This window comes from Mus caroli, unplaced genomic scaffold (assembly GCF_978045245.1).
Source record: "Mus caroli unplaced genomic scaffold, Mus_caroli_1 scaffold_16, whole genome shotgun sequence".
Taxonomy (NCBI): Eukaryota; Metazoa; Chordata; class Mammalia; order Rodentia; family Muridae; genus Mus; species Mus caroli.
The window spans coordinates 73,657,501-73,682,550 of record NW_028227271.1 but is presented as its reverse complement, the minus strand read 5'-3'; the positions used below and the strand labels follow the sequence as shown (position 1 = coordinate 73,682,550).

At 41.7% G+C, this 25,050-nt stretch overlaps 1 protein-coding gene across 3 annotated transcripts in view; it reads left to right on the top strand.

The window, feature by feature from the left end:
- Ctnnd2 (catenin delta 2) overlaps positions 1 to 25,050 on the top strand; it is an 810,770-nt gene that overhangs the window by 562,309 nt on the left and 223,411 nt on the right. For all 3 annotated transcript variants that reach the window (XM_021182851.3, XM_021182850.3, XM_029469859.2), the window contains one exon: positions 15,652 to 15,784. In XM_021182851.3, the coding sequence (XP_021038510.1) occupies positions 15,652 to 15,784 (133 nt within the window). The remainder of the gene's footprint in view (positions 1 to 15,651; positions 15,785 to 25,050) is intronic.

Sequence of the window (25,050 nt, the reverse complement as noted above, 5' to 3'; positions counted from 1 at the left end):
AGTTCTATTTGCCCATCAGACACAAACATGTCGAACTTAGAAAACATAGAGGCTGGCCTCTGAGAACATGCAGAGGAAACATTACTCCATGATTACACAGTAAGCTTAAAGCTTCAATATATTAAGAACTAGGATTGGTGTTCTATTGCCTAGGAAGGGCCAGGGAAGCTTCCATGATGTCAAGATCCAGGAAGTGTTTTCCTCGGAGTAACCTGACTTACAGGAAGCATTTTCATCCTGACAGCTCACCGTATGGATAGGAATCGTATCAATTTGTTCATCATTGGTAAAGAATTTCGAGAATGTGAGGCTGTCCTGGAGTAAAGCTGGGGCGACAGGGCACAGGCCATGGCTGCTGGCAGGTCAGCGGGATACTGGTGCTCATCTTTAGAAGCCTGCAGTGGCCATGTTATACAGGATCAACGGAAGGAGACGCAGCCTGGAATAAAAGCCCATTAGAAAAATATTCACATTTCCAAAGCATTGAGGCCTTAGGAATATTATGGAAAGTGAGTTTATAGCCCTTTGACTGTGTGTTAGAAGTTACAAACCTTTCTTTTATTCCCAGTAATTATCCAGCTGTTACTGAAGTAATAGTCGTTTGAATTGTGTGCTGCTTGGGGACAATCCTCTCCTCTCACCGTTGCCATGTCTTTTTATGGTGATAGCAATGTCCTGAGTTTTGCATTTCAAAGAAAAAAGAGAAAACAGATGTGCTTCAATTTTGCTTTATGTAACAGTATCCCGAATTTTAATTCTAAGATAGTTCTTTTTAATTGTTTCTCAAAACAAAATAAAATTTGAAACTTTCCTACCTGTCAAATGAACATAAACATGCTAGGATTCCAGCATGCATCTGTGTCCTACATTTCTTGAAGTTTTGGTTGGCTACTGCGTACTGTCTGTTCTCTGGAAAGGATGCCTAGAAATAGGTGGGGGTGCGGCTGTCCCAGCATGTAGACATAGAGGCAGAAAGAAGAGTCCTCCCTTCCAGCCCACCACTAGGGCCACAACTGTCAAGTTAATAAAAGAAAAGCAGAATAGTTACTTGAAGTTATATGTGGTCTCCGCCAACCCCTTGCCTTCTTAATACAAAGCTGTCTCCCTTTGATTTAACTACAAAGGAAATATTAACTTCCAAAATAAACAGTCAACTTGAAATTTTAAACATTCAAAGGCTTGAATGTAAATAGGTCAAGGGATATTTAGAAAAAAATTACAGATAACAGGAACCTGACAGATGGAGTACAGAGCACATCTAAAATGTGCCGTTAACTGTTCAACTCTGGCATGCTTGGGATAGATCTGTAAGTACATAGCCGCCAAGATGGCTCGGTGGATAAAGGCGCTCACTGCCAGAGCCGATGATCTGTGTTCAGTCCCTTCCGGTTTATGTTCTAGGTCAACAAAATGTACATTATATTTTAATAAAACACTAGTACTTTCTCGTGCAAAGAACAGCCACAGTCGACCCTTCCTATGTAGTCTTTTTCCCTTGCCCTGGCAGATAAAAACAAACTTTTACCTCCACTGGGGTTGAATGAGTTTGAGGGTTCTCTTAAGTCTAGGAAATACACCTTTCCTCTGGCCCAGGGGAACCTCTTCTTTTTTTCCCTCTTGCTTCTCAGCCCAGTCTGCACCTCAGTTGCCTAACAGATAGAGTCAAAACACTTGTCAAAGGACAGCAGAGTAATGAGGGGTGTTCAGGTCTCTTTGTGTACCACAGGAGCAAGGTTCTCTGACTTCCTTAGGATTAAATTGTTTCACTGTATATAGGAAGCAATGTAGCATCTTTTACCAAGTTTAAGACCCTCAGCTGCCATGGGGTTGGCTTTGTGCATGGAGCTGAGGGTTGAATCCAGGAAAGCTGAATGGAGACTCATGAACTTGGAGTCCTTTTTCACCTGGAGACAAGTCAGTCAACTTCTCTGCTCTTCAAGGTCTTCCCCAGGGGATAGAAACATCCAGAGCAACAAACTCACAGAACTTTCAGGAAGAATAGTGAATTGACCACTATGTTATTGAGCAGCTACATTGCAAGTACTGGAGACTTGTTTTTCTTTCCACCCATCTAAGCCTTTAACTTGCTAGATTTGATAACTAGGCAGTCAACATTTTCTGAATGTCAATTCTATTTTTCTAGTCATGAGAATAGATTTTAATAAAAAATAAATTCTAGGGCAAAATAACGTATTAAACACGTAAATATTGAGACCTTAAACATGTTATATATTAACTCATGATTAAATAAAAATGTAAGCTTTAAACCTCAGCTAGCAGATTCTGGTTTGCCTGGAAAAATATCCATTTTAGAAGAATTAAATATGAAAATACTAAGAGTAAAAAACTAAGGTAAAGTATTTTACCTGGAGGATTTTTTTCTCACTGACTGACAAGTAGCCCAGTTGTCTAGTGAAACAGATAATGTACGCAATCCATTTTATTTGACCGGAATGTCGATTCATTAAACAAATGGCAGATGACTAAGAAATGCAAGAGATACAAAGAACATAAATTAGGAGGGAGTCTGGAAAAGTAAGCTCACTGTAGAATTGAGACCAGATCGTGAATAGGAAGCAAGCAAGCTGTACAGGCATTGGTGGAGAGAAGCCATCTTTCCAAGCTCTGTCATGGTCCTGGACCTCTGAGAAAGCATAAAAGCCAGTAACAGAAAATGGTACCATATGAGTGAATAATATATGTTCTTCATTATAAAATAGATCTAAAATTACAGTATACCTTGTGCGTGCACAATATTCAGTATTTTTTTTTCTGATCCTAATGGAATTTTTAAGGGGTACAAATTATTCTTATACCTAACTTGTAAAATAATTTTTAAAAAGTTTAATGAGATAGTGGACATCTTGGTTGTCATCACAGGCACAATAATCACCTGATTTTGGCCTTTGGGAAAATTGCTGTGTGCCTCTAAACCCCCAGTGACTGCATCTGTGTGGGAGAATTACTGTACCATCCTGATGGAAATGGGTTCACATTAATGGGCAAGACATAAATGTAGTTCCCAGCTGCACAGAGCATGCCCAATACATGTTACTTCTTCCTAAGGTGATTTCTGTCTGTGTGGAAGGAAAGTATGCCAGTGCTTGCTGGGAAGGAATGCAGCATCCAGCAGACAATACATCCAATAATTAGCTAATAGTTGTGTCTCAGGTGGTAGAGAGAGAAGAATCTGTCTCACATTTTTTTATCACTCGAGTGTATCACTCGAGTGCAGTCAAATCCATGAGGAATTGCTTGTTACATTGACCCCAGAGCTGAGCTTGCTCGCCTTGAATTTGTTTGCTTTCTCTGGCTCTCAGCTCTCTCCTGTGACTTCTCTCTCTCTCTCTCTCTCTCTCTCTCTCTCTCTCTCTCTCTCTCTCTCTCTCTCTCTCTCTCTCTCTCTCTCTCTGCAATCTAAGTTCATCACAACCCAACAAAGGCTCTGGAGAAAGGGCAGGGAGGAAAGCCCTTCAGAGCAAATATAAGATTGAAGATGTTAAGTCCAATTTTATACTGTGAAGAGCATGTTGTATGTAATCAAAGAAGTGTTTTCTCTGACAGCTGCCACTGAAGTGGTGCTTTGTAGTGAACATCGCATGATGCTTAGACTGTTCTGTTACCAGGGGTCTCTGTCTGGTGTCTCCAGGTTCTTGGCAGCTGATTCAAAGAACTAGAAAAGTGCACACAAATCACAAGCAGCAAGAAGTTGTATTTAAGGAGACAGCACAGTACACACTGCAGAAGAGCATCAGTTCCCTGGAGTTAGAGTGCCAAGAGCATCAAGTTACTATTTGGCACTTGCTTGTGGGTCTAGCAAGAGAAGGAGCTGATGGCCAAGAAGGTTGGTTTTCTGCGTTGATTGACAGGCTTGAATAATGGAAACTTTTCTTCCCTTGGTGCATCTCACTCTAATCATATCCATGACCAGTCACATGTACCCAAAAATGTTTAGTAGGAGTTTTCCCCTAAAAGTTCACCCAGAGGACAAAGTTTATTTTACTACATATTTAACCTCAAACCATTCCAGGCTGGAATGGCCCCCTCCTTCTAATGCCTGGGCATTTTTCTGACATAGTTGGAAGGAAGCAGGGAGTTACCAAAGGTTCCTTGCCTGATTTGCTGTGGTGTGCAGCTCCCAGTAGGTAAGATGTAGGTGAACTGTTAGGAAAGGGGTGTGGGCTCACACAGAGCCCTCAGTTGTCAGGCTTTCCCCACCCTTGCTACCCCAGCACACTAGGAGAAAAGAGGGGGAAGAAGGACGGACCCTGGGGCCAGTGTGCAGAGAGCACCTTAGCTTCTGGTTCTGCACTCATTAAGAAATGCTATGATGTGTGTCCTTCACCACCATGAATAGCATATTTCAAAACACAATCAGAGGAAAATTCTCAGAATGAGTGGAAATCTATTTTTCCCCAGTGGACAAATATTTATATTCAGCTGACTTATCTGGTGAATCATTTAATTAAAATTCTACTATTAAATTTTACAAGGCTGACTTCTGTTCCTATGCAAATAATCCGCCCTTCTTCCAACAGTTCCTCGTTACGCTATTCTTCGCTATGACTTAAGTATAGCGATTATAGGTACCTTTGGCTTGTCCTTGCTCCCAGACTGCTCCGAGTGCTAAGTTTGCTCAGGGGACACGCAGAAATTTCAAAGGGACAGTGGTTTATTTTAAATATTTTGAGAAAATATAACAATACTAGGTGTGTAGTGACACTCATATGAACTTCATCAGTACAGTTCAAATTTTGGTTATGACTTGTTTTTGTTTTGTTTTTTAAATAAGTCATCACTTTGCAAACTGGGTTTTCAGAGGTTTCTATGGTTAAAAAACAAAAAATTGCTATCAGTGGAGAGGAGGAAAGACAATACAATCTCCTTCAGGTTTTAGTTGTTTGGTGCCCAAAACCTTTAATTTTGTGGGACACTGGTACTTCTTATGTTGTTGGGACCAATCACTGAATAAATGAAACTTTCAGTCAGACATACTGGCATGAAGCACCGAGCCACTAAGGACCCTGTCAGCCAGTCTTATGTAGGATCTACTTAGTGCCACCAGGTCAAAAGCACCTGGAATTTGCTGCCCTCTTTATTCAGTCACTTCACACTAATGAAATGTTGAGTTCCACAAGTCTGCCTTGGAACAGTTACCTCTAACAAGGTCCCTAAAGAGCCACCGTGCTTACTCCGAGGGCTTTCACACTAGTGTTTAGAAGATGAGCTGAAAACTAGGTCGTTCTCAAGGATGCAAAGCTTCAGTCTTAATTACTGAGAAAATGACAGATACGCACATTGATGATTTGGATAAGTAAGCCTGTGTTTATCTGCCAGTTTTCTTTTTACCGGCAATGAAACCTCTGCCATCTGTCTGATCACCACTGCCTCAGAGGCCAGAGCTGTGGGTCTCTCCATGTTTACTCGTTGGCTGGTGGTCCATCCCTGGGAGCTCTGGGGAATCTTGCAGGTTGACACTGTTGCCCCAACCCACCCTATGGGTTTGCAAACCTCCTCAGCTCCTGGGCTGGAGAGATAGCTCAACCATTAAAGGAAAAGTTCACAACTAAAAATATAAGTGTTCCTTCCTTTATAAACGTTATAGTTTTGCTATGATGTGCCGAGGGCTTGAGACATGACTTTAGCCCCCAGCATGATACTTGAGTGGAGGCAGACAGCTCTAGAGTGGAATGTTTCTAGGTGGCATTTCCTTCTTTCTTCCTATTCTACCAAGATCTCTTCTCTGGACTGCCCCAACCCAGAGTATGAGGCAGAAGTAGGTTCCTGGCAGTTTCCACCATGAGCAGGTCTTGGAGCTGTTATGTTGAGCACTAAAGGTTTTGTAGCTCACCAACCACGGGCAAGGTGACTGTCTAACAAAAGCCAAACACTCCATAATCATGTCTGAGAACAGACAAAATAGGCATGTCATGTAAAACACAAATGTGAGCACCAGTCTCCCTGTGCTACCTGAATGTCCGGTACTTCTGTGTCAGTCACAGGGTGAGCACTGTTCTCTTCTCTCTCCTGGGTGAGGTTCTGTCAGCCACAGGGTGAGTGCTGTTCTCTATTCCCTTCTGGGTAAGGGTCTTTAAGGCACACTAGCATAGTTTCTGTGCATGTATGGTAGCAGCCAATGTAGAACTAAACCATCCTACCAGGTCACCGATACAGCCACATCCTATAAAACTTCCCCTAGACCAACATAAGGATATGCCCCACAGTCTCTGTGGCATGGGTTCTTCATACAAAGAGCATTAAAACCCAACTGTGTTCAACTACAGGTATGAGCTGGTATTCTTGGTAAGAAATATTGATGTGGCACTAATATGATTAGAAATGTGTTTTTGAAGTTTACTCTTCCAGAGTATGATCATATAAGATCTATATTCACCAATAAAGTTACCCATAGGTTGTGAAGAAATGTCCTGTCTTTCTTGGATTGCATGCATTTCATATTATGTAATTCTGCTGCCTCAGTTCCTGACAATAATCTGAAAGCAAGGGTTAGAGAGTGATGGTGCATGCCAGTTTTTACAGCAGACCCGGTGAGATTCTCCTGAGATTTTCTGTAAGGGATTATCTCTCCTGGATGTTCTCTACGTAGAGATAGCATACTTTAGACAACTAAAGTATGATGTTAAACATGAATGTGTATGTAGAAAGCATGCTACAGATATTTTTTAAGAGTCAAGGCAACAATGGATGCAGTAATGTAATCTCGTAGCTGAGGCCACAGTCAGGCCAGCAGATGACCTCACAGCCCCTATGTTTGTGTTTATGATTTCCATGAGAAATTCACCATGACAGGTGTCATAGAACAAACAGATCCTTATGTCCAAAGTCACAAAGCCCAGGGTGGAACACCAAGGAAGATCTTGTAATGAGAGTGTGTCTAGCCATATCATTTTGCCTTCTAAGAGAAGCTCCGAGCTTTCCTAAGTAAGACTCACCAAATGCACCACGTTGTACTGAGAATCGGCAGATGACATGGCTACTTAATTTGTTTCTTTAATTTTTTTTTTGAGTTTATAATGTATTATCCTCCCTCTCCTTCACTTTCCTCCCTCACAAACCTTCCCACAACCCCCCTTGCTCTCTTTCAAACCCATGTCTTCTTTTTCATTAATTGTTGTAATATATATTATATTATAATAATTGTATATTATATAATATATATTATGTAATATACATATGTTTCTAAGTACAGAAATATAAGCTCCTAATTCTGAGTAATATTATTTGGATATGTGTTTTTAGGGTTGACTGCTTGGTATTGGATAATCAATTGATTTGCTAGTCCCCAGGGAAGACTATTTTGCTTCAGTGTCCCTCAGTTGCCTGTAGATTTTTGTAGAGGGTTGAGGCCTCATGGGATTTTCAAGTCTACTTCAGCATGTCTGTTGTTGTCCTTGTTCAGCAGATAACTAGGCAGTTAAGGTTTATACATAGAATTTTAGTCTACTATATAATATTTTAAAAAATATATGTGTCTGCACATTATATGAAAATACATGTATACATACATATACAATATATAGTCAAGTATTATGGGGATGTATATGTGTATAACACACATGTAGAAACACATATACATGAATATACATATATACATAAGTATCGCATACAAAAAATATCCACACATAAACATTCCAAAGGAGACCAAGGCTTTCTTACTATTTATTCTCAAATTATTGAGGAAAAACTGTTGATCCAATATCCTTAAATCCTACACTCCTAATGTGAGACTCCCGAATCTCAGATCCCTTTTCTCCATTCAGACATGAGGGTTCAGGCAATTTTCTTTGGGTCTAGAGGCAGAATCTAAGCATTCTACATGAAATCGTCATAATTCCTAAGGTAAATTTCATGGCATAATGATAGTTTCTCCATTGAGCTTCTTTACCAAGGGAGACCTTTGTGGCTAGCTAGGACAACAAAGTCCCCCTACTCTCTCTCTTCCCCTCCCTCTCTCCCTCCCTCCATCCCTCAATGTCTCTATCGCACACACACATACACACACACACACATATATATATATATATACATATATATGTGTGTGTGTGTGTATGTGTGTGTGTATATGTATATGTATATAATTTAATATATAAATAATATAAAATTTGATTTCATATATATAAATGTATATTTACATATATGTATATATATGTGTATAAATATGTATGTATGTGTGTGTATATATATGTATATATATACATATATATGAAATTAAACTTTCCTCATGGAACATTTAGAACTGAACCCATTTAGTAACATTAATGAATGTATAACTAGCATTTAAGGATCATTAACATATCACAGAGGTATTATAATGAATGTATATATCGTTTATAGCCTCGTGATCTTTTACAATATTTAGGTCTTTAATAGAAGCAGAAATTTGTTGATTTTAAACTACCTGTAATTAAAGGTAGTAAATAATCACATTAATTTTGCTGATCCTTCCATTTTATTTTTTTTCTTCTCAATTCTTAATAAACTGAGCTCAAAGAAGGAGTTCATGGTTGGCTAAGCTTAAAGTCAAATATTTGGAGTCCAAATAGTTCAGAAAAATCAAGTTTTCTCATTATTATACTATTTGTCTCTCTTTACTTCAGCATCCACTAGGAAACATGCTGCTTCAACCTTGACCATCCCTGTCTGAGGTGATACATCACAGGGCCCAACAGGTGGCCTGCCCTCAGCAACAGGGTAGCCTGATGTCTCTGCCTGCACCAAGCACTAGACCCCTCTCAGTACTTCCTCTCAGTTCTTGCCTCTCACCTTAGTACTTTCCTCTCAGTATTCCCTCTCACTATTTACCTCTCAATACTCCCTCTCAGTACTTGTATCTTAGTACTCCCTCTCAGTACTTGCCTCTCAGTCCTCCTGCTTTCCTCTGCCACACTCTCCACTTCTGCATAGTTCGTGAGTTCTGTTTTCAACAGAGCAGCCAGAAAGAACCTTTCATAAATTCAGCAGCATCCAGGTGTGACCAACACATTTCCTGGCAGATTGTGAATGTTAACAGATGCATACAACCCCCCTTAAAGTGATCCTTTCAAACTGTGAGCCAGACTCAAGCATTCCAATGGCATCCACATCTCTCCATGCAGCAGTCAAGGACTACATTAGTTAGCAGGTCCTACTGTATGTGGACCCTTGGACCTCGCCCACCGAGGCTCACATTTTGCTCCCCGTGCCCCAGTGCCCTTCTTGCCCTTTCTCTGATGTGTTGTGCACACTACTGCCCTAGGTTCTTCTTCTCCAGTGTCATCTCAGACTCTGTGTTTATGATGATAATACCCCCAGACTTTCACAGGCCTACATGGTAATATTTTCGCTGGTTTAATTCCCCAGGAACTGTTATGTGAATTCATTGTGTAACACAATGACCACAAATGACAAACAAACAAATGAATAAAACAAAACATCAGAATAAAACAAAACAAAAAATCAGGAACCAATTTCTTAGCATCTAAAATGTGAGGTGACTGAACCTAAGGCGTTGGCAGAGCTGGCTCCTCCCATAGGTGACAAGGGAGTCTGGACCTGCCTCCTGTGCTGTCAGGAAACATTCACATCCTTGGCTTGCACCAAACACCATTTCTGCCTCTATTTTCACAGTCTTCCTTCTCTACATATATTTCTATGTCCTTTTCTGTCTTTATGAAGACACTTTCCTTAGACATAGGGACCACACTAGTCCTGTATGGTTATTTTTCTTAATCTTTACCTTAACTACCTCTTTCAAAGGTTTCACCTAAACATGAATTTGGAGAAACACTAGGGTTCTTTTTATTAGATATTTTCTCATTTACATTTCAAATGCTCTCCTGAAAGTCCCGTGTACCCCCGCCCTGCTCCCCTACCCACCTACTCCCACTTCTTGGCCCTGGCATTCCTCTGTACTGGGGCATATAAAGTTTGCAAGACCAAGGGGCCTTTCTTCCCAATGATGGCCAACTAGGCCATCTTCTGCTACATATTGCAGCTAGAGACACGAACTCTGGGGGTACTGGTTAGTACATATTGTTGTTCCACCTGTAGGGTTGCAGACCCCTTTAGCTCCTTGGGTACTTTCTCTAGCTCCTCCATTGGGGGCTGTGTGTTCCATCCAATAGATGACTGTGAGCAACCACTTCTGTATTTGCCAGGCACTGGCATAGCCTCACAAGAGACAGCTACATCAGGGTCCTTTCAGCAAAATCTTATTGGCATATGCGATAGTGTCTGCACTGGGTGGCTGATTATGGGATGGATCCCCGGTTGGGGCAGTCTCTGGATGGTCCATCCTTTGGTCTCAGCTCCAAATTTTGTCTCTGTAACTCATTCCCTGAGTATTTTGTTCCCTATTCTAAGGAGCAATGAAGTATCCACGCATTGGTCTTCCTTCTTCTTGATTTTCTTGTGTTTTGCAAATTGTATCTTGGGTATTCTAAGTTTATGGGCTAATATCCACTTACCAGTGAGTGCATATCATGTGACTTCTTTTGTGATTGGGTTACCTCACTCAGGATGATATCCTCCAGATCCACCCATTTGTCTAAGAATTTCATAAATTCATTGTCTTTAATAGCTGAGTAGTACTCCATTGTGTAAATGTACCACATGAGAAACACTACTTAACACACTACACATATACCACAATCTGATAAAGAAGCTGTTTTACTCTATTGACAGTTAATTATCAGTTACCATTTGAAAGTAAGTTCCTTAAGACAAGAAGTGGCTCTGGTCCACCTCAATGACTAGATCATCTATGAATATGCAAAAATCCCTGTCAGAAGGAGTAGCTAGATTTGTGGGTGGATCCTAAGACAAAGCAGGCATGTAGACATGGGCACACAAGAAGTTAGGCTAAAAGGTTTTATAGCAATAATGATTAAGAAAACGATGATTACACGCATATAGATACTCAAGAGGTGGTAAGGGAGTCACAGGAAATCAATAATCTGTGCTCATAATTGGAAATGACAGGGAAGACACTCAGGATGAGAGATGATGTCCCTTGTGGTTTGCCAGGCAATTATCTCTACCCTTTTGCCCTAATAGTGGGGAGTCTCTCAGGCTTCCCTGGGTTGTGCTTTAGTAATCTATACTTCTGAATTCATTCCTTGCTGCTACTACAAATCAACACAATGTTCAGGGACTTAAAATAGCTCACCATTATCCAAATTCAGGTACAGCTTGCCACAGCCTAGGGGTACTTTCTGAAGGAAAATCTCCTCCCTTGCCCTTGAAAAGTCCTTTCCAGCCACCCCATTGCTCTTGACCCCTTTGTCCATTCCTGAAGACATCAGCCTATCTTATCTCAGGGTGCCATTGTCACCTACTTCTGTGGCTTTTAAGAATGCTCCGATTAGCATCAGAGAACAATGGGTAATTCAGAATAACCACCATCCCTCATAGAGCCCTTCACTGCATCACATCTGCAGCACCGCTTTTCCAGATAAGGAAGCACTCCCAGAGTTCAACAGCCAGGGCTTGGAGGATGTCAGAGGCTGTGATGTGACTTTCCACAATATCTTTTTCATTCCTGCCTTTTTCTATTGCAGTCTTAAGGCACTCTGGCCAAGGCAACTTATAAAAGAATGAATTTATTTGGTTCTTATGGTTTCAGAAGATTAAAGTCTGTGGCCATACATGGTGGGAATTATGGCAGCAGGCAGGCAGTCATGGTGCTGGAGCAGTAGCTGAGAGCTTACGTACATCTGTATCCACAAGCAGGACGCAGAAAGAGAAAGAACTGGTTGGGATGGACTTCTGAAACCTCAAAGTTCAGGCCCCAGTGAATCGCCACCTCCCACAAGCCCACACTTTCTCATTCTTCCCAAATAGCTTCAATAAACCGTGTCCTCCCATATCGGAGCTCAAAGAGGACATTCTCACTCAAATCACCACATCGCCTTGCCAGAGACCTACCACACAGAGACAGGTACAGAATGTTACAGACCATTCTCTCTTGATTGCCTCCTGGAATTCAGTTATTCTATTTAAATTAAAAAAAAAATGCATCTTTAAATTTTTGTTATTTCCCATTGCCATGGTTACTTGTACTATCCCTCATGACCTAGGCACGGGTGGGTAGCTTGCCCAGTCATGATGCCTGAACCCAGGAGTCATGGCAGAGTGAATGTGTGCTGGTGATATGGCCAGATGAATCAATCCATCTTATGAAAACTGTACAGTGAGAAGAAACTCACTTCTCTGTACAAAATTATGACAATTTACTTTCTTTCCAAATGGTCCTAATTCTGGTACTATCTATATCAAAGTAAAGATTTTTTAAAAATATAATTAGCAGGTTTGGGGCATTGCAAACTACTCAAGAATATAAGTGGATAGCATTAATTCTTTCATGTGAATATCATCAGATAACTTCACTTTCGTTAGTGAAAATGGAAATATCTCCTTTTTATTATTAATGAAAGCCTTCTGCCTACTCTCTAATTCCATCACCTCTGAACCACTCTCAACTTCTCCCAGAAAAAGTGAAATACAGAACAAAACAGCCTACCTCAAGGCTCTGGATCTGAAAGTTAAAATTAGTAGAGTCTTTAAACTTTTAGAGTTCAAAAGTTTGTAATGATTGTGGGCCTAGAAGAGATGGCTTAGATCAGACAATGCCTGCCCTGCAAGTCTGAAGAACTCAATTTGGATTCCAAGTGTTCCCATGAAAACAGAAAGTGGGGGTAGTAACATGCTACAGAGATGTCAGAGCCCGTAGGTAAGAGGAGCTGTGGCCTTAATCTTCAGAGCTGATTGGCCAACCAGCCTAACCTAGTCAATGGGTCAGTGAACGACTGTCTCAAAAAAGCAAAGTGGAGGGTGGTTAAGGAGATCACCTAATATTGACTTCTGATATCCACACACTTGCACACATGTGTGCTTACACACTTATATATACACACACATACACCAACATGTGCATGTGCGTGTGAACACACACATAGATGATTGAGATTTTTGACATTTAATCTAAACAGGCACCACTCAAGTTCATCATGCTGCAGTCAGAGGGGAAGCATCCCACAGGAAGCTTTGCCAAAAGTCAACTTTGAATTGTGAGGACCAGGGTGCCCTCCGGTTCTGTTTGGGACAGGGGATCTTGGTAGTACATTGTGACAGCTCACCAACTCTTTGATTTTGGTACCTGTCAAAACTGCTAGCTATTCAGCTCTGTGCTGACCCATGTGATCTTAACAAGGCAAACAGTCCATACCCGGGTGAGGGGGTAGTCAACAATATTGTTGGTCGATGTGAAAAGCTTTAATAGAGGAAAGGTCACATTTGCATATTCTCTGGTTCCATTAGCATTTAGGGTAAAGCCCAGTAACAAATGGAAGGTATGAGTTCACCTTCTAGGAATTATAGATGGTTCTTATTTATTATTCTTCTCTCCTTCATCTAGTTATATGGAATCCCTGACTTTTCTAGAGGGCCCACACTGGGTGCCAGCTGTAACTCTTATTGCTAACCATCCCACCAATTCTCTAAGGTAGGAATCATTATCCCACTCTGACAGATGGGCTCAGTGGGCATCCACATAACCAGTGCCTCCCACTAGAGCAGTGTACAGATCTGGCAGAGTATGGAAGGGACTGGGGGATATCCAAACATCCCATCCTAGACAGCGGAATCTTTGGAGGGTTTGAACCAGGCAAGTGCAGTCAGATACACCCTGGACTGTCTAGAAGTGATCCCAGAGGCCTGAGGATGTGGGATGAGGAACCTGCTCAGCCTTCCTTTGACCTGTCAGAGAACACTTGGAGGTCTTATGGAATCACAAGGCTTTGAAATAGTTACCTTCCACATCTGAGTCTGGTTGTGTGTGTGTGTACATAAGTGCATGTATACACAGATTTTCAAGAGACCCTAAGACTTCCTTCTTGGAGTTCTTGCTCAAAAGGTGTCCTTGATGTATGTTCATGTCCCATAAGCCATTGCCTAATAGAGCAATTCCATCTGGCTAATAAAATATGCCGGAATGAGTTTTTACTAATTGCTTTCTGAAAGTGTAAGTTTACATAAATTCATCTTAGCCATGCAGTATCTTTTCATGGAAGTTCCATTTATGGGTTCTCTATAGATTTAGGCTTCATTTACATAAGGAACATAATTCTACTGGGCTAGTATTATGAGTACAGTAATTTTTTTTAACTTTACAGAGGTGATTTGGAAATATGCAACAAATGGAAATCAGTTGATAGGAAAACCGACTTCTCATTTTTTTTAACCTACAATTATTTCCTTCTGTGATCCCATAGGCCTACTTTTTCTCCTTGATCTGATGAAGGCATATTTTCACCAAACATGTGCTGTATTTCTTTTGAGAAGTGTGTCAGCATAAGAGAGAATGCAAGTTTATTGACATCGTCCTATGCGTGAAGTCAGATGCTCTATTATCTCTACCAATAAAAACTAGCCATCTTCAGAAACCTTTCTACCGCATTTGCCTTCAGCACCAGCAGGCTTTGGGGGTTGCTTGACAGCTCTATCAGCTGTGATGAAGGAAAGATAAAAAGAACAGGTTAGGATCTGCCAGGGAACTTTTAACCTCTGACTCTCCCTTCTCTGCCCCATTTTTCATGACTCCTCTGCTCAGGCTACAGCTTTGACCTGCAGCAGTCAGCTGTATGCTTCTAAGTCACTACCCCAGGAACAGGGCTGGCCGCAAAGTCACCCCTTCTCTCCACAAGCCCAGCTTTCAGATAAATAGGCCTCATTGTGACTTATGAAGTCAGGTTTTTATCTGTGGTCTAAGAGGCTTCCTTTTAGTTCTCTGTTACAAATCAGCTCTCTGCTGTAAGAATAGAACCCACAGAATTCCGGCCACGTGGTCTACCTGAGGGAGCTGAGAGATTTTATAGAAGAGCATTCGTATGAACAATTCAAAAAATGAGTTTTAGAATAGACATAAATATTATCTTGAAAGTAAATAAACAGCCAGCTTCTTGGACTGGCTTTTACTTCTTATGAGGAAAAGAATACAGAATGAAAGAAAGAACACATAAAGTTTGCTAATGTGCATTGAATAGCTCTTTAAATGAATAATTTACCTTCATAGAGTCATCGGACTGCTACGCTTACAACCTTAGATCATGAAGTCTATTCTGTCTTGGTTTTATTTTGTCTTTAAATACGTGTGCTATTTTCCAGTGTTGAGGATGATTTCTTCTTAAAGAAGTTATTATGAAAAAACAGTAATAAAATAATATCAACATACTGACCTGCTGTTGTGACATTTTGGATTATACTCATTCTTTTTCTCATCTGATAATTTCAGCAAATGCTATATGTCTGTCTTTTGAGGTCACATATTAGAGAAATGTATCTTCTACCCATCTGAGGCCAAGTTAAAAGACAAGGAGGGCATTTTAATTCATATTTTCCTAATCTTTCATAAATTTTCAGGAAGTTCAAATCACATGTCTGTAATATTCATGGAGTATAAACATATTCTTATGGATACTTAAAAGCTGGTATGTAAGATCTTTTTTCAGCAATACTGTCTGCAGTGGACCCATTTGTGCATGAGGAAGCAGTTGTTATGAGATGCTGTCTTGACTGTTAAGCACATTTAGTGGATATTAGGAGTGCTGTGTGTGCTGGGCTGTCCCTCATGGTCTCCTGTTTCCTTTTATCCAGGGAGTTTGGATGGAGAGACCCGGAGCTGCCTGAAGTGATACAGATGTTACAGCACCAGTTCCCTTCAGTCCAGTCCAATGCTGCAGCTTACCTGCAACACCTCTGTTTTGGAGACAATAAAATTAAGGCAGAGGTAAGTGCTCATGGTATCGTTGAGTGAATGGTGTTGTGTTCATAAGACTCGGGCATGTTCAGAGTCATGCCCGACAGAATAAATACAGGAGAATGAAAATTGCATACTCTCATTGTCAACCTGTAGAGTCACCTTTGAGACTGAGAATAGCACTTTGTGTGTAATTAATTACATGTGTGTATGTGTTCATGTTCCTTTCCTGTTTGAATCCTGAGGACAAAGGACAGGGCATGTTTGTCCTTTGAGAAGCTGAAAAGCGGAGTTTGCAGTGCCTCATGCTGCTAGGATTTGTCTTCCTCTTCCGAATTCTATCTTTGGAAATAATCTGTCTCCCAAGACTTAAAAAAGGCAAGACATCAATTGTTATCTCCTCAAATTATAGTTAGGATTCATGAGGGCCCATCTATCTTTGAGAACTTGTTTGGAGATCACCATAGGCTTTACCTCATACCCAACTGTTCTGAGCCATTCGCAAAAGCAGCAACAGATATAATATGGATATATGTGATCCATTAAAGAGACTGTTGTGTGTGTCCTTCACATAAATGGTTGTTTAAAATGCCCCCATGTTTTTAGAATGCCCTAAGGTGCAGAGTACATTGCAGTGTATTTTATTTCTGGAAAATTACCACGATCATTGCAGCTAGCCCAAAATCTTTTTTTTTTTTTCAGATAGAGGATACACATTCGTAGGCAAGCAGCTGAGTAATCGAATTTTCAAAATATTTTATAAACTGTAATGAGTCATCTCTGTAACATGTTAGCAACTTTGAGTATGACTCCAAATTGGCTTAACAGTGGAAGGAAAAGATTTGAGATGGCATTGCAATTTATTTTGGATTTTTGTCTTGCTTGCTTTTGGAAATATGTCAGACAGTAGATTTTCATTTAAGAAGTTAGTCCATGCCTATCATTGGTAAAAACGCATGTGTTTGTAGTTCTCAGCCATCTGACTTGGTGGCTGGAGACATTTTGAATTGTCACAATTAGAGAAGGAACTGCTGGTAGAACTGGTCCCCAGAGGGAAGAGACTAGAAATACCACAGCCTCTTGTAATGCAGAGAGTAGCTACACATAGCACAAAATTACAAAATTAGCTCAGATGGATGAAGTGTAGACAAGGAAGCATATTGACCATCAAGAGTAAATTTAAAATGTAAAAATGTGCCTACACTATTAAGATTAACATTAAAGTTATATGACTGATATCCCATATAGACACCATGTTAGGACCCCTGCTTTGATAGCTCCTCAATACCCAACCATTATGCAAAGTGAAGGGTGGGCTCCTGATTATGGACCATGTACTGGCAATGTTCTGAGAGGTAGAGCTTTTGAGTTTCAAGACCAGGAAAGTCTCTCTCTCTCATTCTGTTGTTGGCAACATGCTGATTCAGGAGCACTTGACGTGTCAGTCCCAAGCCAGCTGGGTTTCTGCCCCCAATCCAGTGCTGGAATTGAGATGACTGACGTCATTCACACCCAGGAATGTATAGCGAAGCATGTTGCTCACATGCCGAGACTCTGTGGTGAACAGCGTGGCTCTCAACTAGTCCACAAGTGGCTTGCAAGAGCTTTGGAAAAGGCAGTGCCTTAGTACTGTGAATGGTTGGGCGGTGGATTCTTACCTACAGACTGGGCCTCCTCTGGTTCAAATCTCCTGCTGGTGTTGAAGGGGGAGGAGATGTCTGTGCTTTATATCAGGCTGTTTAGATAAGGGATAGAAGGGACAGAGAGAAATGACAGCTCTCAGAAAAGGAAGCGATCCAGTCAGGCTGCACCGATACCATGGCCCAGGGAAATCTACACTTGCTTGTTTCACTAGCTTGCATGCATGCTCTGTAGACTGACCTCAAGGCCTATTGGCTGCCATGCAGCCATACCATACCACAGAGCTCAGACTTACTTGTAGCTATATCAGAATTACCCTCTGTGCCCTGTGGTAGGCAAAGGCTGTGCAGTGAAGGGTAACCGACACGTCTATCATATCAGACAGAAGTTTCTGGTGCCAGTGGCCAAGCTTGTCATCTGGAACGGAAGCTATTGTCTCGTGGAACTTCTTGGCTTATCTTTAAAATAGAGAAGGAATGGGGAGCAAAGAAATTATGTAATTTCATTTTAATACAAGGAAATTTTAAAAGAGAAAGATACAAAAGCAGATATCTGTGCATGGAAAAACTAAGGATGCTGGAACTGTGTATTGAGGGGGGCCTTTGTAGGATGGAGTGACTTGATTTGTGCAAACAGCTTCACAAGTAAACATGCTTCATCCCCTGTTCTGTGGCAAGAAACAAATGTATGTCCATGTCAGAATGTGTGTGAAAACTTGTATGTGTGTGTCAGTGTGTGCATATTTATGTTATATTCCAGTGTGCTTCTAAGTCTATATGTAGGCTTGAGTATGTCTGTGTACATGTATGTGCTTATGCCTGTCTACCTATAAGTGTGAGTAATATTCTTGTGTATGTCTAAATATGTCAGTGTGTGCATGAGTCTATGGAAGTCTGAGCAAGTCTGTATGTATGTGCGTGTGTGCATACATGGACAAATATGTTCCTTGTTTTGCTGTGTTTGAGCTGCCTCTGCCACCTCTTAGCATTTGCTGTGTCAGTCATTGAGCTGCCTGTATCAAGTCTCAGCGTTTGGAGTTTTCTCCAACAGCTCGCACTTGAAGGATAATTCATATCGTTAATGGAGCACTCCTCCTCGCCATTGGTCCTCCCATCCTCGATTCCTAGTGGCCATGATGGTTGTCCTCTGTTTCCCAGGAGCTGGATGAGAAGGAACACTAGGGTGGTGTAGGACTGAGGGCCAGACTTTGACTGCGCTGAGAACATGAAGTGGAGCAGGCCCCTGTTCTGCAGTCACACAGGGAGATACGCATGTGTAGATGAACATACACACACACAAATGTGCAAACTCTGATAGGAATTCTATGCAGGTTTGTTTTGTCCTCTCTTCCTTATTTAGAGTCCAGAGTGTTAGTAATTATTCCTCCCTTTGTGATGGATGGCTGCCTGTCATGTTTTCATATCCAGGTATTGATTTTTGTAATTACCTGTTGTCCAAACACTAATCTGGCAGGCACTAGCCTTTCCAAATTTACTCAGTCCTCTAGTCTTTCTATTGCATTTTATGGAATTGATTTAGCCCTTCAGTCTACATTTCATTATTGGTATTGACTTTGCTCACACAATGGATAGGCCATTGAGCAGAAGGCAGAATTAAATCTCCTCTACACAGAGAGCCATAAATCATAGCTCTCCCCCCCCCATTCCTTATCATGGTGTTTTCTACAATAATGAAGTCAAGAAATTCAGTTTTGTTCAAAATGATGCTGGAACTTACAGTACAAAGTCTTGGGCTCACTTCCCTAAATCAACAGATGAAAGCTGGCCATCTACCTTTACCTAGGGAGCAGATGAAGCTGACAGTGAGGGTGAGCATCTCTGAAGCTCCCTGCCGTACAGAAAAGCTGAGGAGTCTGTGCTCAGCAGCGTCTGCTGGGCAGAGTCTGCTGGGCAGTGTCCAATGACTAAAGTGAGCTTTGCATTCCTCCAGGTGTCCCAACCCAGGGTAGGACATGAAAGTGGGTATACTTTGAAGATCAGCAAGCACCTGAAGACTGGGAGAGATGGGAGGGTTACACAGAATTCCTTCCAAGTCTAAGGCAGGAGGATCACCAAAGGAGCAGCTGAAGAAACATGAAAGTAGAGAAGAGGACGCAGAAGGGATGAAGAGAGGATCTGAGCTCTCACAGTGTAGTGTGTGAGAGCTATCATTCACTGCTAGCAATGCTTCATATCTATGCAGCTAATAGGCTTCTGACATCTAAGTGCGTAGTATTTTAAATGGGCAGGAGCTGCAACAGCATGGATGGATGACAATAGTGTGTGAACAAGGCTTACCACGTGCCCTAAATGGCTGAGGATGTCACCGTAAATTAGCTTTTAGTCAGAGGGGCATGGGACAGGGAAGGTTGCTCAGGAGTGTGGCCAGCAAGCATGTCCCAGGAGATGCATCAGTACTGATAACTTCTGTGCATTTTCATCAAGCCTTGCTTCATTCTTTCTGGGAAGCCTCCTTCAGTTAAGCATGCTAAGAGCATCCCTTTGATTCAGAGATAGTACGCAAGTCTTTGTGAGTTGTGACACATGGCTTATCACTGCTCTTCCTTCCTGAGTTTCCACCGTGCCTTCTTTTGTATGCACCCTTGAGTGGACAAAAAGATGAGCTTTCCTGTTCACACATGGAGAACATTCCATCTGTGTATGTCATTTAAGTAGTCCACATCCTCGAGACTGAAAAGCCCTCCTTCCCTTCTCAGTCATGGCAAAGGATTGTTTTTAATAATAAAAAACATTAATATTTTATTCTACTTTCTACTGAAATTAAATGCAATGAAATTAATTAAATTAATTTAATAAAAGTATTAAGTGTTTAAATTAAGGATGTGCTGTCCCTTGAATATATGACCATTCATGAGCATGCTGTTTTTCTAGAAACTCAAATGTTGTAATGTGCCCTCACCTGTGGGAGAAACCGACAAATGGCCTGAATCTGTCAGTAGTGAAAATTTAATGTCAACCTTTGGCCTAATCCCCGTTATAAGAAAAATTAGCTTGACTGTCAAATATGCAACTGAAGTATTTGAAGAATCCACCACTAAACTTCCCCCATCCCAAGAGAAAGAAATAGCATCAGAAAAACAATCCTGAGGTATTTGCCTACCCCCAACCGACCTCTCCCCAATTATGCCATTCCAGCTCCTAAAGCAAGATTTTATTGTTGCAGAAAGGTGTGTCTAGTGGAGATAGAGAAAGGCGACTCACAGCTGGTTTTGTGTTAAAAGGGAGATTCAAATATTACTCTCATTTAGGTTAAGGAATGCACACCTGCCAGACAAGCATATGTAAGCAGGGCATTGTCACACCAGGCCTTACAGACATGGCAAGGCAGCCTACAGCTCCAGAATACTTGGAATGAGTGCTTCAAGTCCAGTAAGGAAGTTCCCTGCTTTCTGCAGCGATGATTAACCCAAGTTAAGACAAAATGAGAAAATCAGAGGTTGCCAGAAAAGTTTTACCAACAATATACCCATGTAGAGATAGTAGAAGAGGTCTCTAGGCTAGCCCTGACAGTTTGTTCATGTGAATGTATGACACCTCTTTTTCTATCTCTTGGAACTAGGGCTCACCAAGTAGCCCAGGCTAGCCTTGACTACCATCCTCAACCTTTTGAGTGCTAAGATTATATAAGATCCATAGATGCGTGTCACCACTCCTAATTGTGAGTGTGTGGGTGTGTGTGTGCGCGCACACACACAAAATGTCCAATTTGTATCATATATACTGTTTTTTACCTAACTTAAAGGTGTCTTTATTTAACTGGAACAAAGAAATCAATCTTTATGTATAAATGTCCCATTCTCCATAATGTAGGTCTTATTCAGACTGATTTAACACATTTCAGATGTTAAAGAAATTGGGATTCGTTCCTGTCTACTACATGTAAAGTGTTTCACGATTATATTTCCCTCCTGATTCTTTCTACTCACGTAATTCAAGGGAACATTCCATCCGTCTCTTCACTCAATTGCCTCTGAGTGATTCCTTCTCTACCCTCATTGTACATTGTTCCTCATTTCTTTTTTAAGGGGCTTGCATTTGGTTGCTAGGCATCAGGAAATAGAATGGCATTGCTCTCATGGAAAGGGTGCTGGAGCTGGCATGAGAACCCTGGCTGTTACACTACTGTGTGGCTCTGTGACCTTGAGAGGATGCTTTGCCTCTCTGAGTCCTAGACTACCGGACTGCACAGTGGCCTGGGGGCTCTGTATGCTTGTGGCAGGGACTTGACTCTGCTGACAGCACAGAGCAGATGTCAACTGGGAAACCTTATAGTAGTTCAGTGTGAGACCAGTGCTCTGATTTTTCAGAAAAGCATGTTTTAGCCACACCCTGAGTTTGTCCATGTCCTGGGATCTGCTCCTATCAACTAGGGGATGCTGAAAAGGAGGTGCTGATGTTAACGAATAATGCTATGGAACCTGTTTCCAAGGAGATCCATAATCCCATCAGCTACCGTCAAGGCAGGAGTAAGAAGAGACTGCAAACGTGATTAGAGATAACAGCTGGGTCTGTGGATAGTGCCCTTCGAAGCTGAAGCTTGCAAGGACCACAGTCCTCGAGGACACAGGAGGAAAATGATGTGTAGTCCCCCTGTGATACCATGCTGCCAGAGCTAATATGCAGTGAGTGGAGATGGTGACCAATACAGTTTTAAAAAATTTCCCTGGAAGCCTGGTCCTTCACACAGGAAAGATGATGGAGGAGGTGGGGCAGCAGTTATGGAGCCTCAGATGGAAAGGACAGCGATTCATCCCCAGTGGAGGAGATAATGGGTCGGCAAGATTGTTAACAGACTGTAGCAGAATTACGAAGAAAGAGACAAATATGGTTCCACCAAGGCATGACACATGAGGGAGGAATTATAACCCGTTGGAATATTGGGAAAGCAGCAGAGACATCCAGGGATACCAGGTGTTGCTTACTAAGAGGCTCTTCTTAAAGGAACGAGGCCTGGGGCCTGGAGGTGCTTAGCGCTCCCTGTCACATGCGTCACTTTGCCCCCTGCTCTAGAACACCTCCACCCTCCCATGGCCATCTCCTGACCCTGGAGTTTCTCTTGCCTTTCTTTCCTGGGCCTAAACCAGTCAGAGCATCCCTCAGCCAGTCAGGCTTTTCTGACTTTGGAAGTTTATCTCAAGGACTAAAAAGACTAAAAGTTGATAGAGGTCCTCCTCTTAGGTGACCTGAAAACCCAAGATACCAGCAAGACACTTTTTTTGTGTGTGACTTGTCAAATTTGTACTTCTCACCATCCCAGAGGACGCAGCATATAGATGTGAGCAATTATCACACCCACTACAAAATGAGTTCATAAGGACCAGGACTAATTCAGAAAGAACTATATGTAGAACTATATCTTGATAGTCTGTTCAGTGGTTTCATGACTGTGGACAGAAACCACACTGGGAACAGAAAAAAGGGAAGAAATGGAAGGATGGAAGGACCGTAGTTTTTATAGGAGGCCCAGCTTCCCTCGCTTGACATATGAGCTGGTGATTTGCCTTGTAGTTCCAAACCACAGGGAGAGTTGGCTGAGGATGCAGTTAGTCCTGGGTATCTGAGTCTGCTGTAAAATTTCAGGATTCTTCAAGGTGTACCATCGAAAGGTTATGGAGAAGAGGCAAGGAACAAACAGGATGTCAGATGTGTTCCTTCTGGATCATAGCACTTGGGCTGAAGACACAGATGCAAGATGCCTGCTGCAGGGCACCAGAGAGCCCCAGCAACTCAGGCAGGCCCTTCCGTGGCCCACAAGCCACCTCAGCACGGGTGACCCACAGAAAAGATGCTGTTCTCGTGGTCTGCCTTTACATAAGTGAATATGCTATCCTCTGTTCCAGTCCAGCAGAGAAAAAAAAATGGGGCAAGAAGGAAGGATGAAGCATGTGTCCTGAGGTGCCTCCAGCCTACTCTGGGAATGAGGCTAGAGATTCGGGTGGGGGTTCCAAGTAGAAACAAGGTCAGACTTGAGCCTGTGTAAGTGCACTGAGACCAGCATCCTCAGCAGTCAGGCCAGTATTGTGGAATTTAGCAACTAGGTGTCAGGGCAAGAGACATGACTCAAATCACCAAGTGCATGTGTTCTCTCTGCAGGACAGGAATGAGGTGAGAGACACCTCAAAAGCTGGGTGGGACAGGCGCAGCTGTGGTGGTGGCGTCTTATGCCCTGTGATGGTTCTTGTCCTTGTACAATTTCCCTTTGAGTTTTTAGGTTTGGTTCAGTTCAGTTTGGTTCAGTTTGACTTGCTTTGGTCTGGTTCAGTTCAGTTCGGTTTGGTTTGTTTTTTTTTTTTTTTTGTGGCTTGCACTCTCCTCCTATTCTAGTAGATCCTCCTCTTTACCTTCCCATTCCCTGAATAGTTTCTGGGCTTTACATTTATGAGAAAGAGAAATAAAGGGCCAGCCTGGATGTTGGTCGGTCAGTTCACATATGTGTGCTGCAAAGGGATTTCTCACGAGAGTTTGTATCCTTGGTACAGTTTACTTTTTCTGACCAGGTCTCAAGTCTTATAACTGACCTCAAACTCCTCATCCTCCTTGCCTCTGCTTCCCAAGGGCAGGCATGTAACACCATGCTTAGCTTTCCATATTACATTTCTGTAGATGAACTGTTTCGTATGTTTTTAAGTAGAAATATATCCGAAGCACGAGTCCATATCTCAGAATGTGATCAACTTTATGTGCAAACTAAACTGCTTCACCCAGCATTTTAGACTTTTTATTTTTTTATTTTAATTTAATTTTATTTTATTTTATTTTATTTTTGTCTTTGAGACCAGTAGCAGGAAATACCTGACCTGCTGTTTGATTCTTCTTGCATCTGACTCATGACCTTGAGGCCTTGCTTCCATGCTAAACCAAAAATCTTCAGTCATCAAACCAAGGAGGGAGAATCTTGTTAATCTGTCATCGTTTTGGTTTTCTCTACTAAAACTTTTCTAGGTTTGGCTAGCACAGAGCTAAGGAAAACATTTTATCAAAGCAGTGGTTTTAACACCACAGAAAGACTCGGCATGCTTGATCCACGCAAAGTGCGCCGTCCTGTGGGACCCCATTGCATACCTGTGCTAAGCAGATATACCTTGCAATCAGCTTTCATAAATCTGTCTCCAATCAGTGAACTTGACCTCATTCTTGAGGTCCAAATACTCTCCCAAATCTGCTGGTGTTATCACTGCATTTCATTCTAAATCAGAGGACTCAGATCCCCTCATCCTGGTTACACTGCCCATTTGGAAGTGCCTTATGCCCTTGGTTCGATGTGAGCCCTCTTGGAAGTGTTTGTCTCCTCTGTAGCTGTTTGCTATGAATGTGTATAAAAGGTGCTTTCCATAATCTCCAGGGATCTCAACAAGGATAATTCTCATTTCGATAACTGTAATAATTTTGGAAAAATTAGAATTTTATGACTGAATGTATTATCTTGGTTGATGGTGATATAGGAAGAGGCAAGCTTTACAACAGAATCCACTGAGCCTTGTAAAGTCAGAATGTCCCTTGAAATCTAGTTAAGGGAATATAATACTATAATATCCGATATCTGTGTAGTTATAAGAATAGATTGTGATGGTTCTAGTGGGAATTCTGCAAATACCTTCAGCACTTAACCTCAAGGAACATCATGGCCTTCACATG